The sequence below is a fragment of the Triticum urartu genome, chromosome 2A, assembly GCF_056163025.1.
Source record: "Triticum urartu cultivar PI428250 chromosome 2A, HENAU_Tu73, whole genome shotgun sequence".
Classification (NCBI taxonomy): Eukaryota; Viridiplantae; Streptophyta; class Magnoliopsida; order Poales; family Poaceae; genus Triticum; species Triticum urartu.
In genome coordinates, this window is record NC_141874.1 from 748,265,462 (window position 1) to 748,283,522 (window position 18,061).

Here is an 18,061-nt window from a genome sequence, read left to right on the forward strand (position 1 = left end):
CATATTGTATGCTGACCGCATCGTAAACTGGCCCGAGCGCTCGTGAGCCCAGCCCCAGAAGTCGTGCATGGGTGTTGTGGGCAACGGTATACTGAGTATTAATTTAGCGTCAAAAGCAAGGAATGTGGGGTTGATCAATGTCCTGTTCCATGTTGCATTTGTGTGATCTATCAGTTCCGAAACCGTGACTGGTGGTGCCGCTGCTAGAGATCCATAAGGTCTCATCATCTCTAGACGTGGGAGCCAGTTTTCTGTCCAAATGTCCGTGCTCTCTCCATTGCCAATGCGCTTGATTAAGCCCAACTTTAAGATATCTCGCCCCTCCATCAGGGCTCTCCAGACCTGACTCGGGTGACTCCCAAGTGAAGCTTCAAGGATGCTGGAATTTGGGAAATAAACACTCTGCAATATACGCGCACTGAGGGAGTCGGGATCCTGTAACATACGCCAAACCTGACGAGCCAGCATAGCAAGATTAAACAGCTCGAAATCCTTGAAGCTAAGGCCTCCCATGCTTTTTGGTTGAGTCATAGCCTGCCAGGAGACCCAGTGTGGTCTGCGCTGGCCGTTCTTGCTTCCCCACCAAAACTTCCTGATCAACGTGTTGAGATGCTCGCATAGGCCCCTTGGAAATTTGAAACATGACATGGAGAAGACAGGTATTGCTTGAGCCACCGCTTTGACCAACACCTCCTTGCCCGCAGAGGACATCGTCCTCTCAACCCAGCCTTGAATCTTATTCCACAATCTGTCCTTTAAATATTTGAACGCGCCCTTTTTTGAGGCTCCCACATCTGTGGGCATACCTAAGTATTTCTCATTCAAAGTTTCGTTAGGGACGTTCAAGATATTCTTAATGTCATTGCGAACCACCTCGGGGACACCTTTACTGAAGAAAATAGATGACTTGTCAAAATTTATCCGCTGACCTGTGGCCGTGCAGTAAATATCCAGGACTTGGTTCACCTCGGTAGCCCCCACACCGTTAGCCTTGAAGAACAGCAGGCTGTCATCAGCGAATAATAAGTGGTTAACTAGTGGCGCCGTAGGTGCCACTCGGATCCCACCTAGGCTGGATGACTCTCTTTGTGATTTTAACAGGCACGAAAGGCCCTCTGCTGCTAACAAGAACAAGTATGAAGATATCGGGTCCCCTTGTCGAATACCACGTGACGAACTAAACTCCTCAAGCCTTTTACCATTGAACAAGACAGAAAATTTCACTGAAGATACCATGCTCATAACAATGTCCACCCACCTGGGAGTGAATCCCAGCTTCAACATTATTGCCTGGAGATAGGGTCAACTCTGTCATAGGCCTTCATCATGTCTAACTTGAGGGCACAGGACTGGTGTTTTTTGGCTTTGTTCCTTTTCATAAAATGCAAGCACTCATAAGCTGTTATGATGTTATCTGTGATCAATCTGCCTGGAACAAAAGCTGACTGCTCTGGTGAGATAATATCAGGAAGTATTTGCTTGAGTCGGTTGGATATTACCTTGGACGCGATCTTGTAGATGACATTGACTTGTTCGCTTCGGTAATTTGGTTGTTCGGCCCAGCAAGAACTCATGGGCCCAAATAAATGTGGCCCAAAGCTGCACCAACAACTAGGCCCTCTCGTTTCCCCCGTTATTCGAGCGATCGTGACTCCATGCACGTACAACCAGCCAACTTATGCGTACATGTACAAAACTGTTTTTGCACAAAATCAAGGTAGGCGAGGCCCGCTGCCTTGCCCTACAGGGAGTTTCGCCCCTGCGCCTAAACCCCGCATCGGGGGGAGAGAGAGAGGGGCTAGTTGCATATTGAGGGCGAATGTCGGCGTGCGGAGGCAGAGGTGGTATGTTGTTCACTTGTTATTTGTACCTGTGTGTAAACCTGGGCATGGGCAGCCCGGCTCGACGACCCAGCCCAAAAAACCCTGGCCGGGCCGAGTCAGGCTTTGTCTTCAGGCCTGAAAATGCAGCACGTTGCGTATGTCGGGCCAGGCTCAGGCCTAGGAAATCAGGCAGTTTACATGGAGGCCCGGCCTGGCCCAGCCCGAAATTGGTTCATTTTGTCCCTTCAGGCCGGGCTCAGGCTTATATATGGTTTTTTTGGCCGGGCCAGGCTCAGGCCTAGACTTTGCAAGTCGGGCTTTGACAGGCCCGGCCCGGCGCGCAGAATGCCCAGGAAGGAAAGCAGCCAAAATATCACGTGAACGGAGACCATCACACCACCAGCCGGTCCCACGCAACAGAGAAACATGCCCACCGGCTCTTAACAAAAAAATAACCACGTCCGCTGGCCCACACGCCAGCCAGAGGCGATCCGCAGATGACCTCAGCGCTGGCCTACCGATACCCCTAAACAAAAAAACCTCAATTAGTGACGAAAACTACGAAATTGCCCCGACTGAAATCCCCCCAAAAGAGCGCTCCCACGGTCTCCTCTGTTCTGCTCGCCACGCGCGCACGCCGCCGCCGGAGCTCTGCCCGCCGGCCGTCCTCTGCCCCGTGCCAACCTCTCTTCCGCGCGTCCCCGTCCCGCCCTGCCTTCCCCTCGACCCCAGCTCGCCCCCGTCCGCCAAGGAGAAGGCCAGCAGCGGCGGCGGCCCCAGTCTAGGGAGGGAGGATCCTCTCAGGTGAGACTCTCTATCGAATGCTATGCCCCATGCCTCCGATTAGTTCCCCTGTTTGGACGGTTTCAGGGTGTGATGTGTGCCGCGATCCATTTGGTAGTATGAGCTGTAGCACGGGGAATGGATCTGGGATGATGATGGGTTTACCATCACAATCACAGGAGATGGGCGAGGATTTTCCAGTTTGGTACAACATTCTCTACATACATTACTTCTCTCTTGAGTGCCAATTCAATAACCGGACTGTAAACAGGCTCAGCCAGCAGGCTCTAATCCTGTTTCCATTCCTTGAAGAAGAAAGAGAATACAGGAAGAAGAACACATATATTTAAATAACAGATTGTGCTGTTGCACCCATATAACAATCTGTGAGCTGTGGATTCAGTTATTTGATGAAAATAGGTTAATATTTTTGTGCGGTCTAGATCAATAGTATGAGTATCCCATCGCTTTTTATGGTGGAATACTTCTTTTTATATCCTTTTCAGTTCTTTCTGGATAGTTAAAAGTTTTTGGCTACCGACAAGATGACGTGCTGAAATTCTCTTGTTATTTAGGTTAGGGTTATTTTGGTCTCTTCGTCCCTGTCATTTCTGTCATCTAGCAAAGAAATATGATCAACTGTAATCTGTGGCATTTTATCAATCTGCAAAACTAAGATGGTGCATTTGATCAATTGCAGAGAAAGATGGGGCATTTTGGCTGCAGTAGACAAAACATGGAGCATTTTATCAGTTAGCCTTGTTAAAGCGCTGGCCACTCCTTGTACATTTTCTGCACCAAGAGGTCGTTGGAGCTCCTGCAGCAAGGTAAATCCGGCAGCCGGACTCAGTGGGGATCCATGGCATGGATCTGGATGCTCTCGGTGGCTGGAGCCGTCCTCCTGTGGGCGGTTTCTCTCGGGCGGATCCTCTCCTCCCCGACGCCCTACTCCCTGCCGCCAAGCCCTCGCTTCCTGCCCCCTCTTGGAGACAGGAGGAGCAGGAACGTGCTCCTGGTGCTCGCCCACCCCGATGACGAGTCCATGTATGTTACACCTCCACTGCTCTCCTTCGTGTATGCTCTGTGTACCACTACCAGGTGCTCGATGAAATTCATGCCGCTTCAAAATCTCGTGGCAGCTGCGTAGATCACATATGACAGTGGGTATTAATTAACTGGAATCCAGTAGCTTGTGAAAATGATAATAACCAATGGTTTAACTCTGACTAAATAAACTGGCGTCTGCCAACTCATGTGCTGCCTAAGCTTCAGTGTGGATGTTATGTGTTTTCCCTTAGTTCTAGTTTGGTGCTTTGGTTGATTTATTCTTGATGTCGATGAGTATCTAATGCAGGTTTTTCACTCCAACTATTCTTTTCCTCAAGTCAAAAGGTCACAGCATTCATGTTTTGTGCATGTCCCTGGGTAAGATTGCTACCCTGTTGTTAAGTATGTCTATTTTTTGTGTATCTTTATATATATATGTGTCCAGGAGCAGTCACCTGTCCATCCATTTGTTTGGCCAAAATACATCATATGCACACAGGATTATTTTATATGAAAACTGGATTGTTGCTGGATGTTCGGACACACCATCCAAGAGCATATATAGGAAACCATGGTTCATTCTATGCACGCGGCGACACATAGAAAAGGAATATTTCAGCATCACCTGCATAACATGTTCCACAGCCCGATTTGTAAATAACATCATCTGTAATGCATGGACAATGGTCTATATGCCTGGTGATCATTACTGATTATTATTGGCAAATTATAAACATATCGCCAACATATGAAGGAGGGCTTTGGGAATGCAATTTTGTTTCCTATACTACTTGAGAGGCCATTGACTAATAGATGACTAGAATATTCTATCTTTTGTATGAAACATTGACTAAGTAGTTCTGCCTGGCTTACTAAAATGATAGATAAATAGCTGCACATTTAGAAATCTGTTTCTTTGGCTTATAGTATCAATACAGAACTACTTGTTTGCATATTAGAGCTGTGCCTAGCTAATCTTTCCGAGTGGTTACTTCCACTTTTACAGGTAATGCTGATGGTCTTGGAGATACTCGTAAAGAAGAACTGTATGATGCATGTGCAACTCTTAAGGTACTCGGGTCTTCCACTTCTCCATAGTGCCCTCTGGGGAGCAAGCTTTTTCTCAGCTCCTGACGTGGCTCCCATAATTGCAGATTCCAGCTGAGCAAGTTTCAGTATTGGACCATCAAAAGTTGCAGGTTATTTAGTTTGCACTCATTTTTCATACTCCAGATACTATTCCAAACAACATTGACAGTTGAGCATACTCAATTGTAGGATGGGTTTCATGAGAAATGGGATCATGGACTATTAGCTGAACTTGCCATGGAGCAAATCCAGCTGTGGGATATAGACACAGTAATGACTTCATCTCAGTCCTCACATGTCACATGAACTCCTACCCTAATGTACTTCTTTTACCAGCTGTAGTACGCAGTTGTAGTGTTACGTTTTACATTGATTTTGCCAGTTCTAAACATATTCGAAACCATCCACCTGAGGAACAGATATGGAATATGTTTATCTGAACTAGATGTAAAATATGAAATGTTTGAGAAGTATCTACCAGACTACCACCACATCACTACTTCTGTACTTAACTTCCCCGAATAACTGAATGTTTAAAGGAATTTTTTTCACAACCTTTCACTAGTTATACTTGTTCCAGGTAAAAACCAATTATCTGACACTATATTAGCTATCCCCAGTTCTAAATCTCAACGCAATTCCACTGCATACAGTTACTAAGTAGTGTACATCATATGATTTTGCGGTTAAAATGCCCTTATCTGCATTTCTTTGGACCTCTCAATTTGAATTTTTTTTCTTTTCTTCAATTTTACTTACTTACCGCTGCAATATGTCATGTTGTTTTAGATTGTGACGTTTGATTCGTACGGAGTATCAGGGCATCCGAATCATCGTGATGTTCATCATGGCATATGGTTAGTTAACTTCTCATTTGTTGCTACAGTGCATTAGTTTCTCACATTTGTCTTTACTTATGATTGTTTAGATTACATATATAGTGTTTATCATATTTATGGGGTACATTTTGGATCTGCTGTTCAAGAACCTAAACTGTTTTTATTTTGTATGAACAGCAAGCTTCTTCATGAGAATCAGCGAGGAAATATTGAAGCATGGGAACTTGTAAGCTTCTTTACAGGAGCCTTGGATTACATTCTCCATGTTTTGTTATTAGATCCTTATAGTCGCCTTTTTATTTTTAAGGTCTGAAAGAGAATTCAAAATACTTTGTTGGTTTTCCATATGGTGTGATTAAAAGCATTTATCCTGTCAATTTCGTAGGATCAGAAAGGTAGAAACCAATAATACTATTCAATATGTTCTTTGAAAACTGATATATTGGTTGAGTGTCCTTATCTGAGTTAGTTTCACTATGTTATTGGTTTCATGCTGGACAATTTCCAATTGAATAACATATGACATAAGGAATAAATAATAGTTTTGTTCTTATGAACGGGTTTTGAACAATGCCAGTCAGTTTGATGTGTTTTTTTTTCTGTCGTTTGTATGAACGGTTCACAACCTCTCATTCTTCAATAAAATTAGCAGGAGCTAACATGATTGGTGTTGGTTTATTTGGAAATGTAGGTAAGCCTGAATATGTTTCGCAAATACAGTGGTGCAGTTGACATTTGGTTGTCATCTTTGATCTCCTCAAGGTCGAAGCAACTGATGTATTGTCTAGTTAACTGTAGCCCATCCAGAACCTTTGAGGCAATGGCTGCACACAGAAGTCAGTGGGTTTGGTAAGTAGAATCAGCTTCTTTTTTTGTAATTTGACGCATCATCTCATTTTCTGTTGTAAAAACTTGCACTTCAACAGAATGGTAGAGGTCAAATTCATAGTCTGAAGTTTGCCAAAAGTTTATTTTCAACAAAAGCTCTAATGACCAATTAAAAAATTTCAATGCTGTTAGTTTCTGTAGGGCATGCCTTATATTAATTCAAGAAAACTAATGCTTTTTTTTTTGCAGGTTCAGAAGATTGTTTGTTAGGCTCTCGAGTTACACATACGTAAACATGCTCCAGAAAATTTAGCATTTGTTATTGAGAAGTACCATCTTGTCGATATAGATTGTATTACAAAAGCTTCCTATGATCGAGGACAGCAGTTTACGGATCATATCCTTTACTGCATAGTGAGAGTTTATTGTAGACAGTCCATTGTGTTAGTGTAATTATACTGATACTTTTAACTTCAAGTGATAGTTCTTGCTAAAAGCCCAATTCCAGTGTTTGTGGTAGTTGATTGCGTGTTTTGAGAAGTATCAAAAAGATTGTAAACATATTTGAAACCATCGACCTGAGGAACAGATATGAAATGTTTTGACCTGTAATATAGATGTAAAATAAGAATTGTGTGAGAAGTATCTACCAAGCATACACCACACAACTAATTCTGTAGTTTTATTTACTTCCCCAAATAACTGAATGTTCAAAGGAATTTTTTCACAACCTTTCACTGGTTACCCTTCTCTAGTTTGTCGAGCCTGGGGCCGTGAAATGCTTAGTGGCAAAATCTAAAATATCCCAAAATCTAATTGTTATCTCGTTTAACCTACATTAAATTCAAGTAGTACTAAATCAGCCACAATTTTTTTTTGAGACAAACTAAATCAAAGCAGTAGATATCTGCGGCCCAAGGAAAATTTTAAATTTGGGTACTTCAATCCTGGCAATGTGTATGTTGGAATAAAAGCTGCAGAGCGATGGAAATCATGTAGGGTAGTCAAAGGGCTTAAGTGAAAATGTCCCCTTTGAAAAATGCTGCTCCCATCGCGTGTCCCGACGAGGCGACGCCTTCGTGTTGAACGGCGACCAAATCGCGTGCGTGCCGGGAAAAGTATACGACAAAAGTGACAAGGCTGCCCTCGTGCTCCTTCTCCGTTTCCTCTTCCTTCGTCAGATCCAGCACCCCATCCACGCTGCCGTTGGAGGTTTCTCCGGCTTGCCGTTGTGGGAGGGAGAAAGCAGAGCATGGGGCTGCGGGGCGCAGAGTCGGCGGCGCCCAGCGGCGGCATGCCCAGCCTGCCGGGATTCTTCGGCCGGCAGAACAAGTACCTGCGCATGGACGACGTCGCGCTCGGCCCCCCGCCGGAGCACGAGGAGGAAGGCGTCCGTGCCGGGCGGCGCCGGAGCAGCACGAGATATGTCTTCGCCTGCTCCGTCTTCGCCTCCCTCAACTCCGTGCTCCTCGGCTACGGTACGCCACCTCGCCTCCGCCGCAACCGATCCACATCTCCGGCAGCTAGCTAGCCGTCTCCTCGGTCGCACCGGCGACGCAGATTCCATTGTCGTTCCACATGAGTTTCTTGGCGATCCTGATCACTTCTTGGCGAATGAATCGCGTTGACTTGTTGCGAGTTAATTGCTTCGTTGACTTGATTAGAACTGTTGCTTCTTCTTGATCTCTGTCAGATGTGGGAGTAATGAGTGGGTGCATTTTGTTCATCCAGAGGGACCTCCACATCACCGAGGTGCAGCAGGAGGTGCTCGTCGGCTGCCTCAGCTTCGTCTCCCTCCTCGGCAGCCTCGCCGGGGGCCGGACCGCCGACGCCCTCGGCCGCAAGCGCACCATCGGCCTCGCCGCCGCTGTATTCCAGGCGGGGGCCCTGGTCATGACGCTCGCGCCGTCCTTCCGCGTGCTCATGGCCGGCAGACTGCTGGCCGGCATCGGCATCGGCTTCGGCGTCATGATCGCGCCCGTCTACATCGCCGAGATCTCCCCCGCCGCGTCCCGGGGCTCCTTCACCTCCTTCCCGGAGATCTTCATCAACCTCGGCATCCTCCTCGGCTACGTCTCCAACTACGTCTTCTCCGGCCTGCCCGACCACCTCGGCTGGCGCGTCATGCTCGCCGTCGGCATCGTCCCGTCCGTGTCCATCGTCTTCGCGCTCCTCGTCATCCCAGAGTCACCCAGGTGGCTCGTCGTGCAGAACAAGGCAGCCGAGGCGCGTGCGGTGCTTCTCAGGGTCACCGACGGCGAGGAGGAGGCCGACGAGAGGCTCGCCGAGATCGAGGCGGCCGCGGCCAGCGCGGCAAACTCCGGCGAGACGGTGTGGCGGGAGCTGTCGAGGCCCTCGCCCACGATCCGCCGGATGCTGGTCACCGGGCTGGGCATCCAGTGCTTCCAGCAGATCACCGGCATCGACGCTCTGGTGTACTACAGCCCCACCATCTTCAGAGACGCCGGGGTGACCACCGAGAGCCAGCTCCTCCTCGCCACGGTGGCCGTCGGGTTCTTCAAGACGGCGTTCATCGCGCTGGCCATCGTGCTCATCGACCGCGTCGGCCGGAAGCCGCTGCTGTACGTGAGCACGGTCGGCATGACCGTCTGCCTGGTCATTCTGGCATCGACGCTCTGGCTGCTCGCGCACGGGGCGGTGCCCAAGGCCCTCGGCGTGGCCGTCGCCGTCGTGGCGGTGTGCGGCGACGTGGCCTTCTTCTCGGTGGGGATCGGGCCGGTGTGCTGGGTGACGAGCTCGGAGATCTTCCCTCTGCGGCTGCGGTCGCAGGCAGCGGCGCTCGGCGCGGCGGTGAACCGGGTTACGAGCGGCACCGTGGCCATGTCGTTCCTGTCCGTCTCCCGCGCCATGACCGTCGCCGGCGCGTTCTCGGCGTTCGCGGCCATCTCGGCGCTGTCCGTCGTGTTCGTGCACAGGTTCGTCCCGGAGACGAAAGGCAAGACGCTGGAAGAGATCGAGCTGCTCTTCGGCGGCGGGGAAGGTGGCGAGGGAGTGACAGTGAGCCCCGGGGAGGTGGAGCTCGGTGACGCCGAGCACCTGGTGCGGAAGGGATGAGAAGGTCCTTGTACTCTGATGGATCAGTTTGGAACTGTCACTCCCGTCTGAATGTTTAGTTTCAAAATGTGCATTCGATTTATTTATTGGTCATGTAGGAGAAAAATTATACACAGTTAACAGCCTTGCAGCTTGAAATTCTTAGTTTCAGCTTGCAACACAGAGTAACAGTTATGACAGAAATGGGAGGCACTGAAAATTGGGGAACTGCTATTGCATATTTGCATATTTGCCAATTTCCACAAGTACAATTAATACCTTGATCACTCTTGAGTCTGAAATAACTCCCAGCTCAGAATGTAGATTCCTGAGATGAACATTGCTGCCGATGTGCTCCTACTCCTATGCTCATCCTTCAAACTTTGGTCCAGATATTTTTTTGCCGCGGCACCCTGTGTGCAATGTGTTTCAAGTTTTATAGACCCCCCCCCCCACCCACCCACACACCCACCCACACACACCCCTAACAAATAAAACAAGTAGCTCTGCTTGTGAATCAAACAAATGAAGGTGAAATCGAGACAGGGAACTGAATTTAGGGAACATACATTGGAAATGTAAGGCGAAGTCCAAGAAAATTACAAACGATCTCTGCCGCAAACTCCGGCTTTATTACAAAGCAGTAACAATTCTTTTCACAAACACAAGTCTTAAACTGCAGAGGGACCCCGGCTAGCCTCACCGGACAAGACGCAAACAACACCAAGACAGTAGGAATAACAAGTTGGCAACGACAAATTATAGGAAAGCGAGCAGATTCGAAGAAAACCTGCATAAGCAAACACTTGTGAAACAAATAATGAACCAAACCTCCAGCAAGCAAGCAGAGTGGCAAAGAGAGTGATCACTCGTATTTCACTGCAACCTTGAGCTGCTGATCTGGGCGCTTCTCATTCAGTGTCTTTAGCTGCCCCACTGTATCGTCCAATGAAGAGTTGTTTTTCTTACCAATGAGCTGAACCTCTTTAACGCTTGTCAAATGCTCGATGCCAGTTACGCTCTTAGAATCTGTGGTTGCGAATCTCACTCTGAGTGACTCAAGTTTTGTCATTGATCTTTCCTCAAATCGGAGAACTTCCACAGCTCCATTCTCAAATTTCAGGTACAGGTCCTTGAGCGCTGGAAAGCTCTGGGTAGCTTGTGCAACCAGCTCTTTATCTTGGTAGCAGTACGCGTCCAAGTCTAAGTACTTCAGCTTGGGCAGATTACATATTGGGCTGAACAGTTGGTCACCACCAAAGTACGTCCAAGCAACGGAAAGCTCGACAAGATCATGCAGAAACTCGACCCACTCGGGCAATTTGTCAATGTGGGAGCCGATCCTAAGATACTGTAGGTACGGCGGGTGCGGCTTGACGTTATGCAGAAAGTTCAATACATCCTTGTCCGGACCACGGTCACTAATGTTGAGCCACCGGAGGGAATATAACTTGCTCAGGGACTCAGCAAGCTTTTTCTTAGCTTCGTCATTAGGGGGGTCGCTGACAACGGCCATACGTAAATCTCTCAGCTGTTGTAGTTCACCGAGCTCTTTGGCAGCATCAACGTCACATTTAAAAACCACTTCATTCACCGTCCGTAGTGCTTTCATCCTACGCAGGCCCTTGCGTGCAGTCCAACTATCACCGTAAAAGTAACGCCTGTTGTTGATTTGCAGGTGTTCAAGTTTCTCTAGCTTTGACACAGTTTCTGGTAGATCTTCTAGGAACGTGTGACGTAGATCAAGGGTCTCCAAATTCTCTAGGTCACCGACTTCTGGTGGCATCTTCTCGATACTTGTACCTTTCATGCTCAAAAATCTTAGCAGGTACATCCGGCAGACATGTCTCAAATGCTTGTTTTCTAGGCCCATGCAGTCTTCCAGGTCAAGCACCCTGAGTAGGGTGAACTCGCCTAAACGATCAAGTACCTTTCTGTGATCTTCGGAGCCAAATAGGCTCAACGATCGGACATGATCCATCTTCACCCCCTCGATGCCATTTGTCTTACTAAGACATGCCGCAGTTCTATTAGATGGAGAGCCCTCTGTCTCTTCACCACCATGGATGGATAGGCGGCGAATCCTATCATACGCCATCCCTTTGTACGGACCACCTACTAGGCTAACAAAGTTACACTCCAGGGATTTGTTCACCATGACCTCAAGCATCATGTCGTGCACCCGACACATCTCCAACCTCCCATCATAGAAGGTGACTACATCACTGGACCGATCAATCATGCTTCTACTCACCAACTCATTGTAGTGGGCTTCTGCAACCTCCATTAAGGTCAAACCCCGGACCTCAGTAACTAGTCCTTCTGCTATCCATCTCTTCAGGAGACGATCTTTGGCGAAGACATAATCCTATGGGAAAATGCTGAGGTACATCATGCAACCCTTAAGGTAATGAGGGAGGTGGTTATAGCTGAGAGTAACTATTTGCCTCATCCCCTCAAGGGTAGGATGGCTCTCCATGTGAGAACCAATCGACTTGTGAACTCTTTCCCACATATCTTTGCTCTCCGATGATTGGTAGCTTGCCAAGAGGCCTGCGATGCTAATAATTGCCATTGGAAGTCCACCACATTTTTTCAAAATTTTGTGCATTTCAACTACCAGACCCTTGGGGCAAGAGGCAACCTTGGGACCAAATGCTCTGCTGAGGAACAACTTCTTGGAGTCTTCCAAACTGAGGGGCTTAATCCGATAAACGCAATTTTCATTAACACTGCTAGAACCACTGCATGCTGCAGCCACAGTATCTATCCGAGTGGTCACAATTATCCGGCTGCCTTGGTTGTTGTCTGGCAACCTGTATTTGATTGCATCCCATGTTGCTACTGTCCATACATCGTCCACCACAATGAGGTACCTAGTTTTGCAAAAGGAATTCCTTATTAATTAGAATGCATGAAAAGTGATAACTACCTTCATTATGAATAGGTATTCCTTAGTGACATAAACATGGTAGCTTAAGGCCATCTACAAAGACGTGATATCAGTTGATTCTTTGTTTTTGAGTCATAAACTAATATGTGTGTAGAAGTTCTGTATGGATTTATATTATTGTAACCAATATGTAGAAGTTGCTCCCTTTTTGAGTTTGTACAACTAGTGCAACCATTTATATTCTACTACATATTAATTCGACTATATTTACATAATACAAAACTACACCATATTACAATAACTCTTCATTCAATGCCAGCACCTTGCTGTCTCTTCTGGAGTATATATTTTAAAGGATTTGAGATGAAGAACACATGATGGATATTTTTCTGGATTGGCCAAAGAGAAAATTTTAATGATCAGAGGATCATCTGAAGTGTAATGATTCTTTTCTATTGAAAAAGTAATTTTTTTCATGTGATTGCCAAGGAAAGGCAGAAAGCTAAACCTTGTTTTAAAACATAGCAAGGAAAACTATCTAGAAACTGAAAGCTTAAAATGTGGCTTCCTAATTCAAACATCATCTACAACTCATATCTACATCAAACAAATATTATACTACAACCTGAATATTTTTTGGACAATTTTTGTATTCTAAAGTTAATTAGGAGAAATAATTCTTATTTAACTACTAATTCCATGCATGTATTTTGGTCGTGCCACCAAACACAATTCATTTTTGTTCTACATAGCGGATATATTGACCCAACGAGAACTCGGGAACACATAAATTGTCTGCTACACTTCTGTGGTTTAGAAAGAAGAAAAAACATTATGTATTTACCATGAAATAACATAAAAACAGACGAGTGTTTGGGCCGGCCGGCCACCGCCTAATAGTCGCCATAGGTAATTACCACTTTCATTTACTGCAAATATCGCAACCATCATAACTCTATTATCTTTGCTGATAATTGATTCAGGTGTGATTCAGAGTGATGTCTTCACTGCTAAAGTCTTAGGCTGTCCGTAATGGGAGTATCATAAGTAATACTCCCTCCATTCTCCTATACAAGGCCACAAACTCATATTACAAATACCAAGATAAAATTTAATGACTGCTTTTCAAGTCAACTTTTTTTTCATTAACCGGTATCATTAATACGCCACAAGCATGCAACGAATGAATGGGAAGGAAGTAGCTGAGTGTCAGTATGACTACATGCATGTAAGTATTAAAAAGTTGCAAGTACGAGAAAACATTATTAATTTTTGCCTCGCTTATTGTTGGTGGCCTTGTATTGATGCAAAATGTATTTTTGATAGTGGCATTGTATAAGGGAATGGAGGGAGTATCATGCATTCTAACTAGGCAATTTTAATGAGGTGTCATGAAATTAAATGAAGAAAGAAATGATTAAGTATCATATCATAATATTGTATCATATTAAATGATGTGCTACTATGTGTCTTATGTGGTAATAAATGAAGTCATCTATGATATCAACATATGATACTATGTAATATGGATGTAGTATCATATGCATGCATGATACTACTATATGATACTCCCCGCTACGAAAACCTTATCAGTATTTCTTACTACCACAACTTGTCGAATACAAAATCAGGGTAAAATCCTTCCAAACAAAAACTAGGTCGATCATGTTTTTCTTTTTGTTGAGGGGTACTAGGCCGATCATGTATCATGTATCATGTATCAGGTATCTATCCGGGTTTTTGCTAGGTGGGCCAAGCATAAAACACCTTATATCACGCCGAACTGCAAAATAACCGTTAGTTTATAGTTTTACACCAAATTAGTGGCCCAAATAGATACAGTCTCGGCCCGCAGCCTTTCAAATTTTTTCGGGGCGCGGCAAATTCTTCCCCTCAACCTTTAGAAACACGGGGCAGGAAGCCCACCCTAGGGCGACCCCTATCGCTAGCGAGATTTGGCGGGAGGGACATTTCCGCACAGCTGTTCCTATTCTCCCTTCCCTCCGCCATCACTGATCTTCCTCCGCCTGCTCCGGACCACCTTCCCCAGCTCTGTAGCACCGCCATGGACGCCTTCCAGCCGTCACCCATCACTGTGGAAGTCATGGACGCACCAACCCTGAAGAAGATCTCATCGCCGGCCATGTTGCGCTCGCCGCCGTTCAAGCCTCCACCGCCCATCCCCGCAAGCGCTAGGGCAACTTCGTCGTCTAGAGCGGCGCTACCACAACTGCCACCGGGAAGGCACGCGCGCTCGCCGCTGCTACGAATCCGGTCCAAGCCGCCCCAACCCCGCCGGTGAAGATGCGCAAGGTGTCTGGGGTGAAACGCAAGAAGGCAGCCAAAAAAGGTACTACGAGCACCGTGCCACCACCTCCTTCGATCGCCATCGCAAGAGCTTCCGCGAGGACGCCCGCCGACGACGCTAGTGCCGTCGCCCCCGAGGTGTTCGACGGAATTGGCGCAAGGTAAGGAACTTCAATTTTATTCTAGTCGTTTTCACTTCCCGCCATTCACCATCTGTCAAGATAGTACAACGATACCAGAAGTAAAAGTTTACATCTAGGTCTGTAGACAAGCTAGCAATGACTACAAGCACTAGAGCGAGCCGAAGGGCCGCCGCCGTCATCGTTCATCCCTCATCGGAGCCGAGCAAACCTTATTGTAGTAGACAATCGAGAAGTCGTCGTGCTAAGGCCCCATAGGACCAGCGCACGAGAACAACAAATGTCGCCAATGAAGAAAAGAGTAGATGAGAAGAATCTAACGTGTTGACACACATATGCAGGCAAATAAAGATCGGATCCACCAAAGACAAAGGCCGATCGAATCCCACTAGATCCACCAGAGATGCACCTCCACACGCGCTTCAACGATGCTAGAAGCATCGTCGAAACGGGGGTTGGCGAGGAGAACCTTATTCCATCTTCAAGAAGCGGCCTCCACATCGTTTCCTGAGCTTCGCACAAACCCTAACAAAACTAGAAGAGAAACTTAAAAACGGAGCCCTCTCGACGACGAGGGGCGGCATCCACCACGCCTCCATGGTCCTAGGACCATATAGGAGAAGATGCAGACCGGCGATGTCGTGCCTACATGGTCCTAGGGCCGTAGGAGAAGAGGCGGACCGGCGACGGCGCTGGCAAGAGGCAGAGGAAACCCTAGAGGAGAGCCCATAGGTAACATGTACGAGTAGTAGAATTGAAACTAATGAAACAGAACAACTTTTTTTTGGACGAGCTCTATAAACCGGAAATGAGGGAGTATGTGTGTAGCGTCGCCGATCGAGCGAAAAGAGCCACGTCTCACCTAGAGGGCTTTCCAACGGGGCAGATTTGGCAACTGGATCTGGGACAAGTATTTCTGGCCATCTGATTGAGCAGAGGGTAGGATTGCGAAAAATGGGAGAAACTCATTGTATATAAGTGGAACATAAAACTACAAAAAAGAAATAAACAAAGGATGTCTCATAGCTAGAACCCAACGGTTTTGCATCTCACATCCTCCTACTGTCGGTCCTACCTCCGATGGCCTTTGGGCCATGGAGGTGCAGAGGATCTCGGCCCCCCGTCAGCGGGAGGGATCTTATTCTAATTTTTGTTAGGTTCAACGTCTTGGTTAGGGCCGTGTGGTGGTGGCGATATCCTTCGGTAGGAATAATGTCTCCACATCCTATCCCCGCCTCGATGGTGCGAATAGCATCGTCGAAGGATGTGTTAAAGTATGTCTCCATCGGATGTCGCGGCATTCGATCGGTGCTTGTCTTCAGCGGATCTATTTGGATCCAGTTTTTTTTGTCTTCTTTCGTGTAGTTATAGGTTTGATCTTTCCGTTCTACAACTCTCTTCATCGGCAATGGTTGTTGCTGTGGTGCGTTGGTACTTTGGGGCCTTAACTCAACGACTTCCTAACGGTCTATTACAAGTTTACAACAAGGTTTGTCCAGCTCCAGTGAGGGAGGGGCGATGAGGGCGACACGCCTTCGGCTCACTCCAGCGCTTGTAGTCGTAACTAGATGGTCCATGGACTTGGTTGTAATATTTTTTACCTCTAGTGTTCTATGTACTATCATGATTGATGCATAGATTAGAATATTTTCTCGCAAAAAAAAAGATTGTGAACTAACAAATTCTCATACTCCTGATAATTAAAAATACCAATACCCTTGTAGGGTAATTAGTGTGGGCAATCCAATTGCAATTATATCTAGATCCCACCAAATGAGTTTGGCTTGGGATTGCTAAATCTCAGTTGAGTGAGACTTAATCAAGCCTCTGTTGATGTTATATTCATGGGATCTTACTGAAGATCCGTGCAAAAAAAAAAGATACTTTTTTGTATTTTATGTTGCTTGACTAAAACTTTGTTAAATCTTAGTTGACTGAGATCTAACCACACCTTTGTTTTTCTTCCTTGATTAACGTGGAACTTCCTGAGTGTCTTAAATAGACAGACTGATAGATTCAAACAAAAAAGAAAAAGAAAATCACAAACAGATAGATCGATATATATAGGCAGTTTGTGAGTGTATTTACCTCATGTCCTTGAGAAGCTCCTTGAGCATGTTAGTGAGGTCGTCTTCATCCTTGTTGTCGATGTCATCTAGGGGTTCCTCTTCCTTGATGCCTTGCGCGTTATCTACTTTTGGCTTGACGATTTGACGAAGCATGCGCCTCAGCAGTCCCTCCATATCCTTTGTGCCGCGGAACGCCTGGGACACGGAGACTTGTGCTTGGCGTTGGAAGTCCGCCTCCAGCTGCTGGCACACCTCCATGGCCAGCGTAGTCTTCCCGAGCCCTCCGAACCCCACGATGGAGAACACCTTGGGCTTCATGTCACGCTCACTGTTAATCACAGCCTTAACCATCGTGGCCAGTTCCTTAGCCTGCTCCGTGATGCCCACGAGATGGTCACGGTCGTTTGCTGCCAGGCTGCGCGCATGGCGGAGCACCGGCGCAGAGGTAGAAGGAGAAGTAGAGCGGCTCAGCGCCTTACGGCTGACGCCGTAACGCGCATGACGCTCACTGATCACGACGGCACGGGCGCGGAGCTCCTGGATCTCACGAGCCAGCCGACGGCGAGGGAAGAGCGTCGTGAGGATGCGCTTGGACCAGACGAGGAAGCCGTCTCTCGGCCGGCACCGGATGCGGAGGATGTAAAGGAGAACACAGTCCTCCGCGTCGTAGGCGAGCTCGCGAACCTGCTTCATCCACGCCCGGATGAAGTGGTCCACGGCGCCCTCGTCGGCATCGGACAGCATGCGGAGGATGGCGTTCATGGTGTCCAGCTCGTCCCTGAGCTCAGCCACCTGGCCGGCTACATCGCGGAGCTGCCGGTACTCCTCCCCCACCAGCTGCCCGACGATGGACACAATCTGGGTCGTCCCCTCCATTCTCCCCCGCTCTCCCTTGGCTCTCTTGACTCTCTCCAAGGGTGAGTGGCTGGATCGGAGATGCACAGTTTTGTGGTGTGGTTCGCTATTTCAGATGCTCATTTATCAGGTACGGGAAACATGGTTTGTGTTATTAAGGACAAAGAACATATAGTAGGTAATTAAGGTGGTGAGCAAAGCACTCTCAACCAATGATATACAAGCTCGCACCACCAACAGCCATGCCTAGCTGGACACTGCACATGATCAACCGCTAAACGTAAAATATAGCCTCGCCCTCGCGTCCAAAGACGACTCAGAGAAAAATCCTTCT

At 47.1% G+C, this 18,061-nt stretch overlaps 3 protein-coding genes across 3 annotated transcripts; 2 read left to right on the forward strand and 1 right to left on the reverse strand.

The window, feature by feature from the left end:
* The first annotated feature begins 2,376 nt into the window (after nt 1-2,376).
* LOC125540301 (putative N-acetylglucosaminyl-phosphatidylinositol de-N-acetylase) lies at nt 2,377-7,054 on the forward strand. Its single transcript, XM_048703906.2, has 10 exons — nt 2,377-2,627; nt 3,307-3,650; nt 3,961-4,031; nt 4,660-4,724; nt 4,808-4,852; nt 4,932-5,012; nt 5,532-5,599; nt 5,759-5,807; nt 6,273-6,430; nt 6,659-7,054. The coding sequence occupies exons 2-10, from the start codon at nt 3,466-3,468 to the stop codon at nt 6,720-6,722; spliced, it is 786 nt and encodes a 261-aa protein (XP_048559863.1). The 5' UTR covers nt 2,377-2,627; nt 3,307-3,465; the 3' UTR covers nt 6,723-7,054.
* Nucleotides 7,055-7,187: 133 nt separating this feature from the next.
* Nucleotides 7,188-9,691, forward strand: LOC125540299 (putative polyol transporter 4). The gene is made up of 2 exons (XM_048703905.2): nt 7,188-7,887; nt 8,103-9,691. The coding sequence occupies exons 1-2, from the start codon at nt 7,662-7,664 to the stop codon at nt 9,482-9,484; spliced, it is 1,608 nt and encodes a 535-aa protein (XP_048559862.1). The 5' UTR covers nt 7,188-7,661; the 3' UTR covers nt 9,485-9,691.
* A 338-nt stretch (nt 9,692-10,029) lies between these two features.
* Nucleotides 10,030-17,754, reverse strand: LOC125538368 (disease resistance protein Pik-2). Its single transcript, XM_087540397.1, is given in 2 exon segments — nt 10,030-12,339; nt 16,892-17,754. Coding segments are annotated over 2 exon segments (2,868 nt in total). The 5' UTR covers nt 17,749-17,754; the 3' UTR covers nt 10,030-10,328.
* Between the last annotated feature and the right edge of the window lie 307 nt (nt 17,755-18,061).

Coding starts and splice junctions, on each gene's coding strand:
- LOC125540301 (XM_048703906.2), top strand. CDS start 3,466: ATGGCATGGATCTGGATGCTCTCGGTGGCTGGAGCCGTCCTCCTGTGG. Junction 3,651..3,960: donor CACCCCGATGACGAGTCCAT/GTATGTTACACC, acceptor TATCTAATGCAG/GTTTTTCACTCCAACTATTC. Junction 5,808..6,272: donor ATATTGAAGCATGGGAACTT/GTAAGCTTCTTT, acceptor TTGGAAATGTAG/GTAAGCCTGAATATGTTTCG.
- LOC125540299 (XM_048703905.2), top strand. CDS start 7,662: ATGGGGCTGCGGGGCGCAGAGTCGGCGGCGCCCAGCGGCGGCATGCCC. Junction 7,888..8,102: donor CTCCGTGCTCCTCGGCTACG/GTACGCCACCTC, acceptor GATCTCTGTCAG/ATGTGGGAGTAATGAGTGGG.